Source organism: Pseudonaja textilis, chromosome 1, assembly GCF_049901715.1.
Source record: "Pseudonaja textilis isolate UNSWEBS1 chromosome 1, rPseTex1.2, whole genome shotgun sequence".
Taxonomy (NCBI): domain Eukaryota; kingdom Metazoa; phylum Chordata; class Lepidosauria; order Squamata; family Elapidae; genus Pseudonaja; species Pseudonaja textilis.
The window spans coordinates 61,417,934-61,439,516 of NC_141990.1; the positions used below are offsets into that span (position 1 = coordinate 61,417,934).

Here is a 21,583-nt window from a genome sequence, read left to right on the forward strand (position 1 = left end):
TATATATATATATATATATATATATATATATATATATATATATATATATATATATTTGTTTGTTTTAAATGTATGTCAAATAAATGTTTTTTTCTAGAATAATTTTTTTTAAAAAAAGTCAATTTGTCCATTTCAGCACATGCCATTATTTTTTGAATAATCAGTTCATCCAATAGTATACAGCTGTGCTTCCAGCATTGAGCATAAGCTATTCTAGCAGTCATTAAGATGTCAACACAGCCTTTTTTAAACAGCAAATTCACTGCTGACAAATGTCACCATCACTGCCTTCTAGTTGTTCTCAGCCATTTCTGCCCCAAAAGAAAGCAGACTTCTATCTTTTAGCAATAGCACTTAGATTCATATACCATTTCACAGTGCTTTACAGTCCTCTCTAAGTAGTTTATAGAGTGAGCATATTGCCCCCAACAATCTGCATCGTCATTTGACTGACCTCAGAAGGCTGAGTCAACCTTGAGCCTGGTGAGAATCAAACTGCTGGCAGTCAGCAGAATTAGTCTGCAGTACTGCATTCTAACCACTGCGCCACTACAGCTCTTTTCCAATCAATTGCGAAAAAGAAAGACTTCTATCTCTTTAACTGGCTACATTCAATTGCAATTGGTTTTCTCTCTAGTTCTAAGCCAAGAAAAGCTAGGCACAACCATCAAAGCATGAAAAAGTATCTCAGAACCACCCAAAGATGTTTTCTACTCATTTGCAGGAAACTTCCTTAGCTGACCAAATTATCAGTGAAACTTCCTCAATACATCTTTGTTGCTAGTATCACTGTTACTTTTATTTCCAGAGTCGCTGCTCTCAGTTTTATTACTTTGTTTCAAAAGGAAGGGGAGAAAAGAATCTTTAGAAGATCTCCAAATTAATTTCACTCAGCTATATATTCTCCACTGTTGTGCTCTGGATGTCAGAAGAGGCAAGTCAGAACCTCAAGCAAAAATTATAATATTATCTGACATTTCCTGTATGGTTTAGTTTCGATTTGCCCTGCAGGGGGCAGGTGTCACTGAAATAATGTTTGCATCACAATCGGAGCCCTGGGTGCCCTTGGATAAATTGTCCAATGATTAATTATATGCTAGGGCCTTACATATATTGTAAACAGCTTGTTATTCCAGCAAAAGCCTTCTCTTAGTGGGAGGCTTTTGGATATCCAGCTGAGCTTTTGATGGTAGAAGGAGCTAATAGCTGGCCAGCCCCAAGGCCTTCCATGGATTTTAGGATTAATTATACATTGCCTGTTTCCTTTTCTTTGCTCAGATCTATGAAACAGTTATTTCAGGATGTTGTTATACTGCTGCCCTGCAGGCAAAGCTGCAACAGCCAGGTGCAAGGTAGAACAGCATCTGCTGAGTAATGGTAATGTAAAAAAAAATTTTTTTTAAAAAAAGTAGCTGACGATGTTGAGGTCAGTAAAGTACTTAACAAACAACTAGCATCTGATTCTCAAGATGTGGTATACAGCCATTCCAAAACCTAAAGCCCTCTATGGGGGAGCAGAGCGCTAGCATTTGATGCCCTGACATACAGCATTTCTAGAGGCTTCGGGTTGAAAATGACTGTAATCACAAAACAGAGATCTGTGACAAATAATAGCAGTACTCAGTTTGACACCGTCTCCCAAATTATTTCACATTCTGCAGCTGTTGAGCATACCCACTTCTCACTGGCTAATTACAAAAGGATTCTGGCTTTTCCTTTTTAATGCTTCAAATTCTCATCCTCTCTTTAACATGTGGAACTTTTCTCAACAATCATCGTTATTGCTGTTACATAGCTGTTGACTGTCAGAACTTTTCATTGGAAGATTTGTCTGAACATACAGCATTGACGGTTGAAGTGCAAGTCCATAATCATCCTGTCATGCTGCAGACCTCAACAGCTTTTGGGGAAAGTGCTGAGTGCTAGAAAGTGTTAATATCCTACCATGAATCTCCAAAACATCAGGGCTATGCAGGGCCCAAATGGGGGGCTACAGAATCGTAGAAGAATTCTAATCCAAAACACAAAGGAACAAAGGATTAAACAAGCACAGATGTTTTCTAGGGATGTCCATCCCGTTTCTGGGAAGAAGCCCACTGCAGCTGTTGTTCTCCTGATGCTCTATTTGCTTAGGCAGACCAGCCTACATTAACCTCTCAGCGCATTTGAGTTTGTCCTTATCCAGATGAAAACCTTCTGTGTTGCTCTTTTAGATAATTTCAAAACAAATTAGAATGTACCTTTTGAATGTGAACAGCCTTGCGGCAAACAGGAGGAAGATGACCTGTTCAGAATGATAAAGGTATAGGAAAGGGTAAACAAAATGGTGAGAGGTTTTGAAGAAACCTATCACATTGTAATTTAGAAAATTAATAAACCAAGCATGAGAGAGGTGTATGGTATACAGTATAGCTGTGGGTAGCAACAGACAGAACAATACTAGAAACTGTTCTCCGGGGAAAATATATATCAGAAAGTTAGAAAGACCCAGCAGCAAGCACTATTTTTCATCCCTACTGCCTAAAGACTTTACCATGCCTCCGCTGCTTTAGATATTCGAGCCTATTACAAGATGGCAACTGGAAACCAGTACTAGTGAGTTGTAAGCATCAATGCATAGCCTTTGCTACCTTAGAAATCTACTTCCCTCTCACCGCTACGCACATTTCCACTCAACACTTCAACCTCTCTGTCATCATAGAAGAGTGCAAAGATAACACTGTAGAACAGGGATGTCAAACTCAAGGCCCGGGGGCCAGATCTGGCCCATGGGGTGCTTAGATCTGGCCCACGAGCAACCCTGGAAACAATGAAGGACCGGCCCACAGTGCCTCTACCAGCGAAAACAGAGATCGGGAGGGCTGCATGCGGCACTCCTGAGCTCTGTCTTCATTGGCAGAGGGTTGCAGGAGGCCATAGCAACTGAAAACAGAGCTCGGGAGCCAGCAGAGCACTGGAGCCACCACAGGTGCCCCCAACACGAGTGATGACTTGCTCAAACTAATCCTTGTTCAAACTAGATTTCTATTCTCAGGAAAATGCACACACTTGAACAGTTTTCTCATTGGAAAAATAGTCTTTTCCTTACCTTTGTTCTCACATTTACCCAGGGAAGCTTGGGGGAAAGTCCTCAGATACCACTTATTGTCCATGTATTTGACTGACTGATTTTAAAAACTGTCTAAACTGATCACCATCACCATATCTAATAGCAGCAAATTCCACAATGTAACTACAGTATATAAATTGTAGGGATACTTTAAAAGGTTCTGTGCACCGAATTTTCTGAGCATGAAAAAGCTAGTTTCAAGTAATTCCAAGCATGGACTGAAATACATCTATCCCAGGCAGAAATACTGTATTTTGGGATAAGAATTAAAAAAAAAAACTATGAAGGTTGTCTGCATCATGCATCAACGGAAAGGAAGTAGGGTTAGAGAGGAAGTAGAAAGATGGGGGGGAAAGTGGGAGGGGGTGTTTCCAGCCAGTTGGATATGCTGTGCTTGAAACCAAGGATATAAAGGGATAAGGGTGGGTAGGAAAGGCAAATTATTGGAAAAACTGGTCATTTGGGGGGAGAACAAAGCACATCAGCCTTTCCTTAGCTCTTACTGGATTTTGTTTGTGATGAATCCCAGAACAACCAAAATGTCCTGGGCTTTGAATCTGCTGAATCATGATCTGATGCATCTTCTGATTTACTTCATGTTTTGTGAACAACCCTAATAGATGGGAGAAAGAAGTTATAATACATGTTTGAATCTAAAACCATCTGTACAGTTCTGATCACCGTATTTACTCTCTGTGTGTATATATGAATTGAAGAAAGTGCAAAGGAGCTAACAAAATGATCAAAGGTCTCAAATGCCTTGCCTAGAAGAAAAGGGTAGGATGTTTTGAGGTGCTTTGACCAGATTTATATACCAAGAAGATTAGAATGAGTTTTTGACATGGTTCCACCATGACCTTATTTATTTATCAAATTTGTATAGCTACACGTCTAAAAAAAAAACACCACAAATGCCTCAACTTTGGTGGTGTACAAAAGCCAAGAATAGATACATGTAACTGATCTATTTGCTATATTTATATATTGCCTTTACTCCAGGGACATCTCACACCCTGGTCAGCACTCCTACCATCGGGAAGGAGATATAGAAGCATAGACAGCCGCACAAACAGGCTGAAAAACAGTTTTTATCCATGGGCTGTCAGACTGCTGAATGGAAAATAACTTTACAATAATATAGTATGATTGACTTGCGGGGCCGTTGTGACGTGCAATAAGTTCACATGGTACAATAGATTGTGTGTTTGTTAGTAGGATTTACTGGGTTAGGGATTTTCTGTTTTTCACTGTGAGTTGTATTGTATTGGTGGGGGGGTGCACAAAGGGAGGCTCAGCCAATCTCATGGTATTCATGTTGTACTCTGACAATAAAGGTTTGAAAATTGAGAAAAAACAAAACAAATGGTATTCATCAAGACTCCTTCCTTCATTTTTTTTTCCGCAAAATAAAATATTGGCTAGGGTAAGTTGAGTAATGGTCATCTGCCCAAAGCTATTCAATGAATTTTCATAGTTGAGGGTGAACTTGAACCTGACCTTTGTTAAGTCTAATCCAGCTTCCCTGTTTTGGAGGTAGCTTTGGGAAATACGGCCCAAGTTCTTTGAGAAATAAATAGGTAAGCATAAAATTCAAGATGTGTCTTCATAAGCAACCATGGAAACAAGTTTTAGACAGTAGGTGGCAGTAAAAGACTATGTTAACTTCATAGTCAATATCCTTCAGCCCACATACCAGAGGTCAACTGACGCAGGAAGTATCCAGAAATATTTCAACCCAGCACAAGCTAAGTTGAATTCATTTGTGGCTCTCAGCTGCAACATGTGGCAGCAGTTTCTGGAGACTGTCCGGTGAGTGTAAAAAGTGGCAACCAAACTGGGCAAAGGGCGGCATTTGAGTGACAGGCAGTTGAGTTTTGCCTGGATTTCTACCAAGGAAGAAGCACTAATTGTACTGCTGCTGGAGGGAAGTGGAGAACCTCAATATCAAAGCGGCCGCTCCTAATTGTAGTAGACAGAAATGGTGCGATAAAAGCAATAAGATTTCATTTATGGAGCAATGAATTTGCAATGCTTGCAGCTTCAGGCTATAAATGTACCTTTTAATTCTTGCATCTTATGTAAACAGGCATAGAAAACATGGTGGAGAAACCCCCTTGATAAAATGAAATGTGCATTTTTGCATGGAATAAAGTACATTCTGTACTGAGCAGTATAATGGAAGCATACTGCAGTTTTCCCTTTGCAAAATATTGAGAAAGTGAACTTGCAGTCTGTTTCAAATTAACATTCCTAAAATCCTTAGTGCTGAAGGACTCTGAAACACTAAATTCTTTGGAAATATTTTTTTTTGTATAACCCAGAGCAATCCTCTTCTACATGAGGTTGCTCTTGAACAGCCTTCAGAAGTTTCACCTTGTGCACAATGTAGCTGCCCAGGTAGTAAAAGGTGCTGGATGTTTGACACCACTGCTACATGATCTGCATTGGTTACTAATGTATTTCCAGGTGCAATTCAAGGTGTTAATTGTCACTTTCAAAACCCTTTATGGCTTTGGGACTCAGTTACCTGAAGGATTGTTTTTACTCACCCAATCTGGTTGGACAGGTTGGGCATGTTCCGGGTTGCAATAGCAAGGAATGTTAGCTGGCTAGGAGTGATGGTTTTTCTGCTGTAAACCCGACCCTGTTGAACAAGCTTCAGAGGTTAGAATGTGCCCGAACCTGTTGATGTTTTGTAATGTCTTGAAAAAATGGGTTATATGCCCAGGCCTGGTTATGTGCCTGGGCCCAAGATCCCTAGTATGTGAAAAGTCATATTTTATGGTTATGGTAACATACATACATACATACATACATACATACATATTTGTTTTCTTAAGTTTTCGCGGGTACTTATATGTATGGTATTCAGCTTTGTTCGGGTATTTTCCCACGTCATTATAGTTGTGCTTTTAAAGTTGTAGCAACGTTTCAGCAGAATCTCATCTGCCATCATCAGGCTTCTGTATTGTGTTCGTCTGTGAGTCAGACTTTTACAGCTGTTTCAGTTTTAAATTTGGGGCTAGCCTACTGCTGTGCCAGAATTTTTTTTTCTTCATCCTGATTGGTTGGGAGTCTTGGTCTGTGTTTATTGGTCTTGGAGTTTGCTGGGTTCTGCTTGATTGGTGTTTCTAATATCTTCTCTGAGAACAATCTTCTCTGTTTTGTGGCTTTTTTTGTCTTGATTGGCTGGCAACATTGTGTTCCTATATTGGAGGTTTTTAGTGCGGCTTGGCTCCGAGTAAATGGATGGCTATCATTTATTAGGAAGCTAAGTTTCATCTGGGTGCCTGGTTGGGGTGTGTTTGAGCTGGAGGTATCAGGGGGATCTGTTTGTGCCCAGGTGTTTGCCTGGCTTGTGGTGTTGAGATTTTTTTGTTTGTGAGTGCAGGCTTCCAAATAATTGACAGTCTTTATGTGTGTCTTGGCAGACAAACATCTGGCAGACAAGACACACATAAAGACTGAACTATGCACCCTGATTAAAGTACTGACAGCCAACGGCTTCCACAAAAGCAAAATCACCGGCTTGATCCACAAAAACACACTGAGATATAATGGAGACCTAGAAGATGAACAGACCTATGGAGCAGCTGTCCTGCCCTACATAAGAGGTACTACAGACAAAAACAGTAAGATACTACACAGACATCACATCAAGACTGCCTTCAAAACAGACAGAAAAATAGCAGCCATCCTTAGAAACCCCAAAGATAAAACTGACCTGGAAAACCAAGGCATATACGAAGTCCCCTGTGCATCATGCCCGGCCACATACATTGGACAGACCAATAGAAGAATAAGTACCCGCCTGGATGAACACAAAAATGCAGTCAAAAAGCTGGAACACATTTCCTCACTAATCCAACACATGAAGGCCACAGGTCATAGCATCAACTTCAATGACACCAAAACCCTAGCCACTATAGAAAACCCCAGCCACAGAATCATCAGAGAAGCCATAGAGATTGAAAAAAGACCTGAAAGCATGAATAGAAGAGATGATTCCACCAGACTGTCAATTATTTGGAAGCCCGCACTCACAAACAAAAAAAATCTCCACACCACAATATTTAAGGGGTTTTATGTTGCTTTATTGTGAGCCACACAGAGCTGATTGGAGTTGGGCAGCATCCATATTAAACAAAAACCAATATTGGATTACCAAGGGAGCTTAAACAAGTTTTTGCTCACCCTAATCCAGTGTATTTGAAACCACAGCAAGAAAGGGACATGTTTGTATATGTGTGTTTTTTATACAATATGCAACTAAACAATTTATGTCTTTATTGTTAGACAAATTTTATTGTTAGAAAATCCTGCCTCAACTTACCTTTCAGTTCTTGGGATCAAGTGACATTTAACCTCACCATTCTCCAATTATAGAGACCTACCTTCCTGTCCTATAAAACAAAATATGCATTTATTCTCTCTTTCTCTAACTCAACCACCTACAACTATGTTAGTAGCATTGTGAGAAGTACCCAGCTTCAAAACTGCTCACTTGGGGGTACCTCTGCCTGGCAGTTTTGAATTACTTCAGTTCTATATTTGTACCTATCCAACCACATCATATTGGTGCATTTGAAGAAAAGAGACTTGTGTTTTTCTTATGTCATGACAATATTTTAATAAAAACTGGAACAAAATCGGGTTTATATTATTTTATTCTATTCTATTTTTACAAAGCCGCAGACTTAGATGTCCCAATTTTCCACTAAGATTGTTGCTGCTTTATCATACCTCCAGCAGGGATGGGATTCTACTGGTTCTATCCACCTCTGTAGAACCAGTTGCTCCGAAGAGCAACAGAATAGAACCGGTTCTATGTCTGCTGCTGACCCGGGCTCTTACCTGACCTTTATTTCCTGCTTTTTCAACTGCAGCTGCTTTGCGCGACACAGCTGCAGTTGAAAAAGCAGGAAAAAAGTGCTTTTCCAATCGCTGCGCACTTGCACGCAGCGCTGCTCAGCTATCCGGGCAGCTCAGCAGGTTGTAAATTGCACTCGTGCAACTCACACGACTTGCGCATGCGCGTGTGATGCTAATAGACAGAACCCGTAGTTATACCAGCCAGATCCCGTCCCTGACCTCCAGGTTCCTGGGTTCAAGCAAATCCTTCAAAAAAAAAAATGGAGTCTTAGAATCAGAGAATTAGTTGCAGCTACCCTTGGTTTTGTGTAGAAATTCAAATTAAAGCGTCCTCAATATAGGATTGTGTAACCTGACAGAACTACTTATGACTTGGCAGCCTTTGTAATTCCCATATTTGAGGTTTTGGATATAATTTTAGTTTGTTCAGTTTTGAGGACAATGGGAGGCCAAGCCAGGGGAAGGAAGAACATAACAAATTTTGCATACCTTGCATTTGCCATTGAATGCTGTTCGCAGTTTAATATAGAGGCATCCCTAGATGACTTAAGCCTGATTTATTCATGGCCTGTGGATAGAATAGAATAGAATAGAATAGAATAGAATAGAATAGAATAGTTGGAAGGGATCTTGGAGGTCAACCCACTGCTTAGGCAGGAAACCCTACATCACTTCAGACAAATGGTTATCCAATCTCTTCTTAAAAACTCCCAGTATTGGAGCATTTATAACATCTGGAAGCAAATACTTCCACTGATTAATTGTTCTAACTGTCAGGAAATTTCTCCTTAGTTCTAGGTTGCTATTCTCCTTGATTACTTTCCACCCATTGCTTCTTGTTGTTTTAAGATGAAACAACATCATAGAAACATGGCAGAAGAAGATGGGGCCTCCAAGGGCCATCAACGGCCATGTCAGACACTCACTAGTGAGTGAGATCAAAGCAGGATGTATTGGCAATTTCAGGTTTTCAGACACAGGACCTGCCCTTTGGTCTGTGGTCTGCTTTTTCACCTGCCATTCTGCCCTAGTCTTTCAAAAGACAGATAAAACCTTGCTAAGCCTAAGGTTAATCGCAATTATGCAACTGCTCAGTCGGTTAAGTATTTTATCTCCCTAAACACTTATCAATTTAGTGCAAGGGTGAAAGCATGTAAAAATGGAATTCACACACACACGTGCATGTATATATGAGAAGGCAGGTATCATAAGTAAAAGTTCTACTTATGACTTGGCTCCATTTGTGATTGACTTTTTTTAATTTGTGCAATTGAATGGCATGCAGAGGTAGGATATAGAAAAGAGCATAGCAATGACAGAGTTCTGTGGTTAGGCCTACTTTTATACACAGTGGGACAGTTTTCCTTGCCAGATGATAATGTGCAAAAGAGAGGGGTAATCCATCCAATTGTTTTATACTGTATATTCACACTAACTGCATTATCAGAATAGCTCCATTTATTGATGAATTGATACAGAAACAGCAGAGACAGCATAGAGATCAATAACGGGACCCACAAATATCAGGCTCTTGTAGGACTCAGCTTCCTAATCAAACAATATGGATAGGTTCTGGAGGACACTAACATTTAAAACATCATGTTGACATTAAGTGAACAAAGAGAGACCCAGTTTTTTTCTCTTGTGGTTAAGTCACTAGGCTCGAACCAGGAGGCTGTGAATTCTAGTACCATCCTAGGCATGAAAGAAGGCTGAGTGATTTGGGGCCAGTGCTAGTCACTCTTTCTCAGACTGTCAGGCACAGGCAACAAGCAGTCAGTCAATTTCTGTCTCAACTAATGGATCAATATTTGATTGATCCAAAAGAGAGAGAGAGAGAGAGGTAATCCAGAGTTCATGATAATTTATTTTCCCCCTCCCCATGTCAGTTTGAAAGAGCACTCTAGGAGTTAAGACATACTGCTGATTTCAAAATGATTTGGAATGATTAAGGAAATGTTGCCCTAAAAAACTGCCCTTACATGAAATATTTCCAGCTACATTACAGAAAACAGAAGATTCCTTCCCTGTATCAGGAAGGCACTAAATAATATTAAATAAATCACTAAATGACCTTACATAAGTCATTGTCTTTCCTATATTCAATTACACTTGGGAATAATAGCAGCACCTTAGTTTATAAGATGAAAAGAGAAAACATTTTAAATTCCCAAACATGATATGCTATTATTATTTATCTGCTTGGATGGAAATTAAAATAATTTATCTGTTGTTTTCTTCATATGCCACTGATCCCAGGGCAAAGGGCAGTTTCAGGCTTTTTTCACTGCGAAAAAAGTAAATGTATAATCCAAAATCATGTACCAAGTTAATAGTTGTCTGAAGAGACCTTGCAGAAGACACTGGAGTAAGGTTTTAAAAAATGAAATGTGCACTATTTATTTGGCTTTAACAGATCAATCATTTAGTTAAGATTCTTTTTCAGGGAGATAATTTCACCACCACACTACACCATCTCCCACTGTAGCTATTACTGACTGTCTATAAAAGGTTGTACTCTTGTTTTTGGAAATTTACGTGCTTTTTTCCACTGAAAGTCTTCACCATTTATTACTAAAAATTTGAAAAAGCTGTAGTAGCTACTGTATATTGATCATGAGAGGTGAAAAATCCAAAGTTTTAAAACTGATACCTTTAATGAACTACAGTAACTACAGTATTGCAAATCACCACATGTTTTCAAACTTCTTTACTCAGCTAGCTTCCACACCCAATAGTTTGAAGTTCCACCCAGATATGGACTAATACCTATTTAAGTTTGTCAGTCCACATATCAACAAGTTGTCACATTTGGGAAACACTGATCTAAGTCAGGGGTATCAAACTCGATTTCATTGAGGGCCGCATGCTGGCCAATCCCTCACTGTTTCCAGGGTTGCCTTGCAAGCCAGATTTAAGCCTTGAATTTGATACCCCTGATCTAGGTAATGCCTGTAGCTCCAGCTGGGACTCAGTATGGTCAAGCTCTTCGGTCACTGAATCTGTAAACTCTGATTCTGTACAAGTTGTTTTATGCTTTGGGGAGTAGCTAATAGATCAGAGACAAACTTTCCTGTCCTTATATTAATGAAAAAAAGAAAAACAGGACTTGCGCACTTTACCCGCTGTTATGTTTTCTGGGTTTGCCATTTCCGCTGTGTAGCAAACATCAGCATGAAAGGGTGGCAGAAAAGTATGAGGATGCAGTGATGTCTTTAAGGAAAGGTTAAAAACAAAGTGGCCAGAAGACTGAAATCCCATCCCTTTCCTAACGTGTTCAATGCAAGATATATTGTATAAAAAGCATAGAACTTTGATCTCATGACTGTGGCTATCATCTTGTCTCTTTTGATCCACTCTCTGACATCCCTGTCCAGATAAAATCCATACTGTCTCAATTATCTGTTATCTTGAAACTTATTTATATTTTTAAATCCTGGGAAATCTTTTTCCCCACAAACTCATCATTTGATCTGCAGGGGCTGGCTGCAAATGTCACTTGTCTTCTTTAATCAGAGCTCCTTTCAGCTTCTAACTCACATTACTTTGATTATTTTGTAGGTCTTATGACACATCTCAGCAAAATGTGATCACAGCTTCTTGTGTTATAGGAGGTGGAAGCCTCCTGATTTACTGGCTACTGACAAGGCGCAGGATGAAGACTCTAGAAATAGGAGACGGATGGTGGGGCTTAGGTGAAAAACCATCAAGAAGTCAGGAAGATGAAACAATTAGACCATTCCAAGTGAAAACCTCTGACAAAGAAATCCAGGTATGAACAAACATGAGCAAACTTAAGAGACTTTGAGAATTAACTATACACTAGAACAGGCTTGTCCAACCCGCGGCCCACGGGCCGCATGCGGCCCAGGTCACCTCGTAATGCGGCCCAATGCCCACCCCAACCATCGTGCCACAGCCAGCGAGGAGGTAGAGAGGCAGTCGCAAGGCGGGGCAAGGTGAGCGCCAGGCCAAGCAGCAAGAGAAAAGGCGGGCACCGTCAGAACGCCACCTCCTGCTGTTACCGCCACCGCTGCTGCTTCTGCCCCCGCCGCCACTGCCCCGCTGCCACCCCCGCAGCTTCTGCCCCCGCCGCCACCCCTGCCGCTTCTGCCCCGCCGCCACCCCCACCACTTCTGCCCTGCCACCGCTGCTGCTTCTGCCCCCGCAGCGGGGGAAGAAGCGGTGGCGGCGGGGATGGTGGCGGGGGCAGAAATGGCGGCGGCAGAAGCAGCAGCAGGGGCAGGGGAAGAAGCGGCGGCGGCAGAAGCGGCGGCGGCGGGGGCAGAAGCGGCGGCGGCGGGGATGGTGGCGGGGGCAGAAACGGCGGCGGCAGAAGCAGCAGCGGGGGCGGGGGAAGAAGCGGCGGCGGGAGCAGAAGCGGCGGCGGCGGCGGGGGCAGAAGCCTTCCCCCGCCGCTGCTGCTGCTTCAGCCTTCCAGTCCTGCCTCATCCAGCCCCGCTATTTGCAGGAGGAGAGGTAGGCGTGAGGCAGGCGAGCTCCCCCCCGCCGCAAAATTTGGCCGGAAAATAAACTGTGATAAAAAAACAGTGATAAAAAATAAATAATTTTAAATAAATAATAAAAACATCTCACTAACTTTATTTCCAAATAAATTTAATATGTTAACTATGTTTTCTATGGTTTTTGGGGATGATTGGGTATCGTTACTGTTATTTTATTTTATGTGCAGCCCAAACCAAATTTTCATCTTCTAATGTGGCCCAGGGAAGGTGAAAGGTTGGACACCCCTGCACTAGAATGATGATTCACATGAAAGATTAGAGAAGTGAAGATTGCAGTTGCAACTGCACAATCAACCCACCCAACCCCCTTTATTTGCTGAAAAAAAGAAGCAGAGCTTCAATCCCATAATGGCAGACTGAAACTTAACTATGAACATTTTCTCATGTGTGTTCTTGTGCATCATTTACCTCACACTATATAATAACTATGTTAAATTTGGCATCTCGAATATACATCAGGCATTCATTATATATTGTAGATTGTATGCATACTTATGGGTCCCATTACTTACTACGTAGAACAAGGGTGTCAAACTCGCAGCCCGCAGGCCAGATACATCACTCACTGGCTGTGCCCACACTTGGTTTAGCGGAGGACCTGTATACTGCACGAGTCAAAAAGAGAGCTGTGAAAATATTTACAGACCCCTCATATCCTGGACATAAAACTGTTTCAATTCCTTCCCTCAAAACAACGCTATAGAGCTCTGCACACCAGAACAACTAGACACAAGGACAGTTTTTTCCCGAATGCCATCGCTCTGCTAAACAAATAATTCCCTCAACACTGTTCAACTATTATAAAGTCTGCACTACTATTACTATTAATCTTCTCATCACTCCTTATCACCCATCCCCTCCCACTTGTGACTATATGCCTGTAACTTTGTCGCTTGTATCCTTATGATTTATATTGTTTCCTAGCATGATTTGACTGCTTATTGTACCCTATGACTATCATTAAATGTCAAAACTTATGATTCTTGATTCGTGACAAATGTATCTTTTCTTTTATGTATATTTGCACAAGACAAATTCCTTGTGTGTCCAACCACACTTGGCCAATAAAGAATTCTATACGTCACATGACAACGTAACACTGCAAGTTTGAGACCCTTGACGTGGAATATCATGCAGCCATCAGTTATTTCCAGTGTTACATGGGTTCAAATAAAATGACAAACTATCATTTTAGGCTGCCTTCTCCAGCAACAACATTCTTTTAAAATATCTACTATGATATCATCCCCATAAGAAATTCTCTCTCTGTCTCCCTCTCTTTAGGATTTATACCTTCGGCTTGATCAGACCCGCTATACACCACCACTAGAGGGAGCTGCCTTTCATTATGGTTTCAACTTAAATTATTTGCAGACAGTGGTCTCCTATTGGAGAAATCAGTTTGACTGGCCGAAACAAGTTAAAATCCTTAACCAGTACCCACATTATAAAACTACTATTGAAGGTAAATTCTTCTCCACTGAAGTTTACATATAGCTCGCCTCTTCTGTAATGGAACAATGGATCTTGTGCCCCATTTCTGAATTTCACATTAAACTTCCATTGCCATACGGTGGGTGGGGTTTTTTTGTTGATGTTCCATTCAATCTTGTCCGATTTCAAGACTGCTTGAAAAAGGTCCCTGCAATTTTCTTGGCAAGGTTTTTCAGAAGTGGTTTGCCATTTCCTCCTTCCTAGGGCTGACAGGAAGTGACTGGCCCAAGGATACCCATCTTGGTTTGGGCCTAAAGCAGGACTAGAAGTCATGGTCTCCCAGTTTCTTTCATCACTATACCAAACTGGCTCTCATAACTCGCTGTTAATTGTATTGAATTTCCAACAGGGATAGACGTTCATTTCATTCATGTGAAACCAGCTCATACCTCAAGAGACCAAATTGTCAGACCTTTGTTGATGGTGCATGGCTGGCCTGGCTCCTTTTATGAATTTTACAAGATCATTCCTTTGCTTACTGGCCCATCCAGTCATCTTTCAAACAGTGAAGATGTAGTCTTTGAGATTATTTGTCCATCCATCCCAGGCTATGGTTTTTCTGAGCCTCCCCACCAGCAGGGTAAGTTATTTTCCTAGCAAACAGTTTTAATTTATTATAATTAATAGTGTGAATTTTTTTTCTTTATGGAGGAACATGGAGTAATAAATTGGACACTCTGTGGCTATACAAGCTGCATGTCAATACAGTCTTATGGCATTTTAAGAGTTAGTGAATTTATTGTGATCTTGGTTTGGATGGACTATTTCTTCAGGCATAGGAAGCGAAGAGATTATCAACATGAGGTAAGAGAGAAATGAAATGCAATGAACCCAGATTATTTATGAGCCATGGTGGTGCAGTGGTTAGAATTCAGTACTGCAGGCTGACTCACGGCTGCCTGCAGTTTGGCAGTTCGATTCTGACTGGCTGAAGCTTGACTCAATCTTCCATCCTCAGTAAAATAAAACCAGGTCAGTAAAATGAGGGCCCGGATTGTTGGAGGCAATATGCTGACTCTGTCAACTACTTAGAGAGGGCTGTAAAGCACTGTGAAGTAAAGCACTGTAAAGCACTGTGAAGCGGTATATAAGTCTAAGTGCTATTGCTATTGGCAAATTAGTAATTGTGGCTGGGATTGCTTAATCTATGTTGCACAAATGGCAGCAGTTAGTTATTGTGTCTACTTGCACCATCAAGTGGACACCTGGGCTATATATATAGGTAGCCCTCAACTTAACAGTTCATTTAGTAACCGTTTGAAGTTACAATGGCCCTGAAAAAATAACTTATGACCATTTTTCACACATATGACCATTGCAGTATCCCTGAAGTCATGTGATTTACATTCAGATGTTTGACAACTGACTCACATTTGTGATGGTTGCAGTGTCCTGGGGTCATATGATCCCTTTTTGTGAGCTCCTGACAAGCAAAATCAATGGGAAAACCAGATTCACTGAACAATGGTGTTACTAATTTAACAGCTGCAATGATTCACTTAAAAATGTGGCAAGATTGTAAAATGGGGTAAAAATCACTTAACAAATTTATCACTTAGCAACATAAATTTTAGGCTCAATTATTGTCATAAGTTGAGGACTACCTGTAATAGCTCTTGGGACACATACATTCTTGCATTATAAATTGATGAGTGCTACAAATGATAAAAGGCACATTGTTATTTATGCCACAGATTAAACTGAGTCATGGCATAATAAAATCATTTTTAGTAGTTTCAGTGTTCCAGAATCCTATAAATTTGAAAAGCTTCCTACAAACTTATTGAATATTGACTTTTCTGATGTCAGATCTGCGTTTTATTCTGTTTGTCTTATTCTTAATGTATGTTAAATTCAAGACAACCACATTTTAATATCACATTATCCCAACTGACAGGTTTTGACTCAATAGCTGCTGCTCGGATTTTTCACAAGCTGATGCAGAGACTGGGTTTCCAGGAATATTACTTGCAAGGTGGAGACTGGGGCTCCCGAATCACCAAGAACATGGCACAGATGCTGCCAAAGTAAGTGGTTGGGATCTCTTAGTGACTCACTCAGGTGTTTTTACTTATATAACATAACTGGAATGTTGCAATATCCATGGTATCTAGGTTAGATGATGTATGCACTATCAATTTTCCATCCTCTAGCTTAGTTGAGCTGCTAAAAAGGAGCTTTAATTTACAAGAAGGATTCTACTGTGCAAATTAAAAATGCAGCCATTATAGCTGCACTAATTGTTTTTCCATGTTGTGACTCTTTCATCTATTCCTGGAGAGATAACACATATTGCAAAAAATATTATTAAATTATCAGAACGAACAATGTTAAAAAGTGAATTGTGGATTCTAACCTTTTTCCTCAGGTTAGAAGAATTTCTAGATTGTTTAACTATACTCAGAGGAAGCAACTGAAAAATGTCAGATATTAAAACAAAACAATCATTTTAGTTGCCTTTTATATACTTTGTCAATATCAATATCTCACATTTCTTAACATTCTTCCGTTTTGCTTGTTTTAAACATGCAAGATTATGCACACGAACTAATGAGTCTCATTTACCACCCAATAAGCGTATTTAGGATCACCTTCTTTTCCTTGATTTCAGATCTGTAAAAGGGCTTCATGTCAATATGATCTTTATATCGAAATATGGTTGCGGAGCCATGTTAGATTTTCTACTGGGACCCTATGTACCATGGCTGGTGGGCCTAACCAGAGAAGATGCACGGCGCATGTTCCCTTTTTCTAAGCACATATATCATATATTGCGTGAATCTGGGTATATGCATATCCAATGCACCAAACCAGATACAGCAGGTTTGTAAACTCAGTCCTTTATGAAAGATCAAAAACTCAAGACATAAGATGAAACAAATCTGAATTTAATGTACATTTTTAAGGAAGGCAAGTAGCACCTATTGAAGCAATGAATCAGTAAGTTTCAGAGTCATGTTGTTCTACCCACAAATCTTGGATTTTAAAATACTTTTAAGGGGGCATGGTGGCCTAGTGGTTAAGACACTAGGCTTGTCAACCAGAAGGTTGGCAGTTCGAGACCCAAGTACCTTGTGAAAGAGTCAGCTCCCATTCCTCCCAACCCAGCAGTTTGAAAGTATGCAAATGCATGTATAAATACCACTTAAGGCAGTGGTTCCCAAACTTTTTTGGTCCACTGCCCCCTTGGTGCTACAAACTCATCCTCGGTGCCCCCCACCCAGGGGTGGGATTCAAATTTTTGTGGGTGTGGCCTAATTTGAGGGTGTGGTTTGCTGATCCCATGACTGGGTGGGCATGGCTTGCTGGTCATGTGACTGGGTGGGCATGGCTTGCTGGTCATGTGACTGGGTGGGCATGGCCAGGTGACTGGCAAACCAAATACAAGTGGTCCTCGCTTCATGACCGGTTGTTTAGCAAATGTTCTAATTTATGACTGGCCTCCCCAGAGCTACTTAACCAGTTTTTGGAGTTTTGACAGTTTTAGATCAGGGGTCTAAATCCCACGCCTGCCTGTGTGTGCGAGAGAGGGAGAGAGAGAGGTTGGATCAGATCTCTCTCTCCCACCAATGCCAGAAAGCCACCGTCAGTCAAGATTCATATTAGTGGTCTCCAGGATTTAAAATTATGAGTTTGGTGGTCCCCGAGGTCCAAAAGTTTGGCAACCCATGATCCAAAAGGATGGGCCTGAGAGAGGGAAAGAGAGAGAGAAAAGAAAGAGAGAAAGAGAGAGAAAAAATAAAGGGAAAGGGGAAAGAAAGAAAAAGGGACAAAGAAAGAGGGGCAGGAAGGGACAGAAAGAAAAAGAAATAAAGAAGGAGGGAGGGAGGGAGGGAGGGAGGATGGAGAAAGATAATGAGATATCTATTCTAGTCCAATGACCTGCTCCAGCAGGGTTAGAAGGGAGTATGTGTATGTGTGTGTTCTCCTTGTAATTTACCAGTACATTTTGGTTTTGCCTTTTTCAGAATTGGCACTGTAATACATTGGGGAAAAGTAATTTTTAGGGTGGTGATCTGGTCCAATGGATCCTATTTAAAGCCTCAACAAAATGTGAGAGCTTCCTGATAGTCTTGACCATGTTTCGTCTACAAAACCTTTAATAGAAGCCAAAGAGGTTTTAATGTGGAAAAGGGCCTCAGTCTAAACTAGGCCTCATTCAATCTGATGCATCAGGTCTCTCTCTCTCTCTCTCTCTCTCTCTCCCTCCCTCCCTCCTTCCCTCTCAGACTGGCTTTGCTCTACTTTTCTGATGTGCCTGCAGGGCCGGCGTTTTGAACATGGATGGATGGATGGAGAGAGACAGACAGACAGACAGGCAGGCAGTTAGGCAGGCAGGCAAACAGACAGACCTTTTGGATGGATGGACGGATGGACAGACAGACAGACAGAATGTGACAGAGGTGGTACTTTGGGAAAGCGGTGGCAGCGGCTTTTCCCAACATGCTGCTGCATTTGAGGCACCAGTTCTGGACTACAGTAAATGGGTGAACCTGCAGGGTCGGCGCCTCGAACGCCCCCCTGCCGCCTCTTAGCATCCCCAAGGGGGCCGGCAGAGGGGTGCGTTCGAGGCGCTGGCCGACCCTGCAGTTTCAGAGTCGTCAGCTCCAATGCGGAAGCAGTGGCACATTACATGCCTCCACAGCCACGTTCGACGCGCTGTCCCCCTGCCGCCTCTTAGTGCCCTTCTGCTGGCCCCCTTGGGGATGCTAAGAGGTGGCAGGGGGGCGTTCAAGGTGCCGGCCCTGCAGGTTCACCCATTGACTGTAGCACTGCTCCGGAGCCGGCACCTCAATGGGGAACCTGCAGGGCTGGCTGGCGCCTTGAATGCCTCCCCACTGCCTCTTAGCACCCCTCTGCCAGCCCCCTTGGGGACACTAAGAGGTGGCAGGGGGACGGTGCACTGAACACTGCTGCGGCGCCACATAACGTGCCACTGCTTCCGCATTGGAGGCGCCGGCTCCGGAGCGGTGCTACAGTCAATGTGTGAACCTGCAAGACTGGCTCCTCGAATGCCCCCTGCCACCTCTTAGCGTCCCCAAGGGGGCCAGCAGAGGGCACTAAGAGGCAGCAGGGGGCGGCGCATCAAATGCGGTCATGGTGGCACGTAACATGCCACTGCTTCTGCATTGGAGGCGCCGGCTCTGGAGCGGTGCTACGGTCAATGAGTGAACCTGCAGGGCCAGCGCCTCAAACGCCCCCCTGCCACCTCTTCACGCCCTCCTGCCAGCCCCCTTGCCTCTTAGCCCCTCCTCAAAGCATCCCACCGCCCCCAGGGGGCGGTACCGCCCACTTTGGGAACCATTGTCTTAAGGTAACAGCTTTTCATGCACCTCAACATATAGTCATGCCAGCCACATGATCAAGGAAATATCCTTGGACAATGCTGGCTCCTATGGCTAGGAAATGGAGATGAACACACACACACATCCCAGAGTCAGACATGACCAGACAGGGAAAACTTTTAACTTTTTCATAACACATTTTAAACAACTGAAACCAAAAATAAGCACAAAGGATATGTTGAATAATTGGCTTGATTGAAAAAAAATTAATTCCAAATTGCAGAATCACAATCTTAAAGCATTTTCATTTTCTCTCCTACCCAAGAAGATATATATTACCTTCCATGTCCGATACGCATCATCTAAACCAAGGGATTGTAATCACACCTTTTTAATTGTTGGACTATGACAATAAATTTAAATTACAACTTAACATTTTACTCGTGTTACATTAAAAATTACACATTAATAATGACTACACTATCGGAAGGATACCAAGATCTGCAATCAATCTATACGTTGATTGTATACTTCTAAGCAATTTTTTTACTCAACTCCTCAGAACTCTTAGTTACCCTTGTTCAAGTTTAATTCACCAAGTTGAGCTCTATAAATCTGAAATGGTATTATTTCAGCGGTAGATAACACATTACAGATTGCATTGTGTATGTTATATCTCCAGACAATGGAAGTAAAAAACCAATTTCAGATTTATAACTGAACTACAGATGCTATTCAAACATTATGTACTTCCATGGGGAAAAAAAGTATGTGCAGATGCTTTGAGAGTTAGCGTGCTATATTTAGCAACAACCCAATACTCAACATTTCTTATATTGGAGAAGATAAGTTTTTTTCAGTCAAGTTAGTTTCATACTTTCAAGAAGAGTTAAGCCACCATAATTATGTCAAAAATGAGAATTCTTAAAATCCAATGCCTTAATTCTTGCTCACAAATCTTAATAGAGTTTCTAACTCTACTGTAAGCAAGTAATATGAAAGTAAATGTGCTATTTTTCTTGCCTAGGATGTGGCCTGAATGACTCCCCTGTAGGTCTTGCTGCATACATCCTAGAGAAATTTTCCACATGGACAGATAAATCATTCCTCAATATGGAAGATGGGAATTTGGAAAGGTATGATTATGTATAATAACTATATATTAGAAGAAAAAGAGAAATTGCAAATACTTAACTGCTGGCTTAGAATGATTTGGAGAATATTGCTGAAATATGAAGAGTTGCGAGTTATATCAGATGACTTGCAAATATTTAATCCTGTGAATTCTCTTAGCATCAGCCAATAGTTGCTCAGCATTTATTTATTCTCTGCTCTACACATGTGAACTAAGAATATGCATTTAAGATCTGCTAATAAAGTGTGATGCCTCTTTTCAGGAAATACCCTCTGGATGAACTTCTGACAAATGTCATGATTTATTGGGTGACTTCCTCCATTGTGCCTTCAATGCGTTTTTATAAAGAGAATCTCTCGCAGGATCCAAGTACCGCCCCTGATGCCAAGTAAGAAGGAAGAAATTCTTCTAGTTTTGAAACTATGTTAGATGTAAATGTAAAGCTTGCTGGTTTTAAAAGTGAAAGCCATAATCAAAATTAGTTTGTTCGTACGAAATCTGTTGTGAATGCCTAGAGTTTAATTCTGTAGGATGTCCCAGAGAATGTTAAGTCTCAATTTCTAAAAAGGCAATCAAAGGCTACTATCGAGCAGATTATTAATTTAAAATTGGATAAAAGATTAATAATTCAGCTATATATGGGAAAATATATTCTCCAAACCATCTTGGACCTATACTGACACCAATGTAACTAAGAAAAAATAGCATCTAATAATTAATGAACTAGATATGTTAAATATGTTCTCTTCTACCACAGGGTTGACGTTTCTGTTCCAACTGGCATTGCTGCCTTCCCAAACGAGCTTCTTCATTGCCCACGCTCCTGGGCAAAGAAGCAATTTAAGAACATTGTTACCTATACCTACATGCCCCGAGGAGGGCATTTTGCGGCCTTTGAGGAACCAGATCTCTTGGCTCAAGACATCAGACAATTTGTGAAGAAGGTAGAACATCTGAATTAAACTACATAGCAACATTTTTTTTCCAGAAAATGCTTTATCAACCAAATATTGCAAGTTTCTGGCATGGCTTGAATCACTTAAAGCAAAATATTGTTACTGTTCAAGTATTAAAGAGATTTTCTTCTTGTGTGAAGCTGACTGTTTAATCATATAATAAAAAAACACAATGCTGACATTAAAGCAAGGTTTCTACAAAGTAG

General features: G+C 41.2%; 1 protein-coding gene across 1 annotated transcript; it reads left to right on the forward strand.

Moving 5' to 3' along the window:
* The first annotated feature begins 4,796 nt into the window (after positions 1-4,796).
* On the forward strand, positions 4,797-21,579 carry LOC113433158 (epoxide hydrolase 1-like). The gene is made up of 9 exons (XM_026695555.2): positions 4,797-4,918; positions 11,543-11,753; positions 13,792-13,972; positions 14,351-14,581; positions 15,899-16,028; positions 16,613-16,824; positions 20,314-20,422; positions 20,684-20,809; positions 21,179-21,579. Exons 1-9 carry the CDS (start codon positions 4,890-4,892, stop codon positions 21,381-21,383), a joined length of 1,434 nt encoding a protein of 477 aa, XP_026551340.1. The 5' UTR covers positions 4,797-4,889; the 3' UTR covers positions 21,384-21,579.
* Positions 21,580-21,583: the final 4 nt, after the last annotated feature.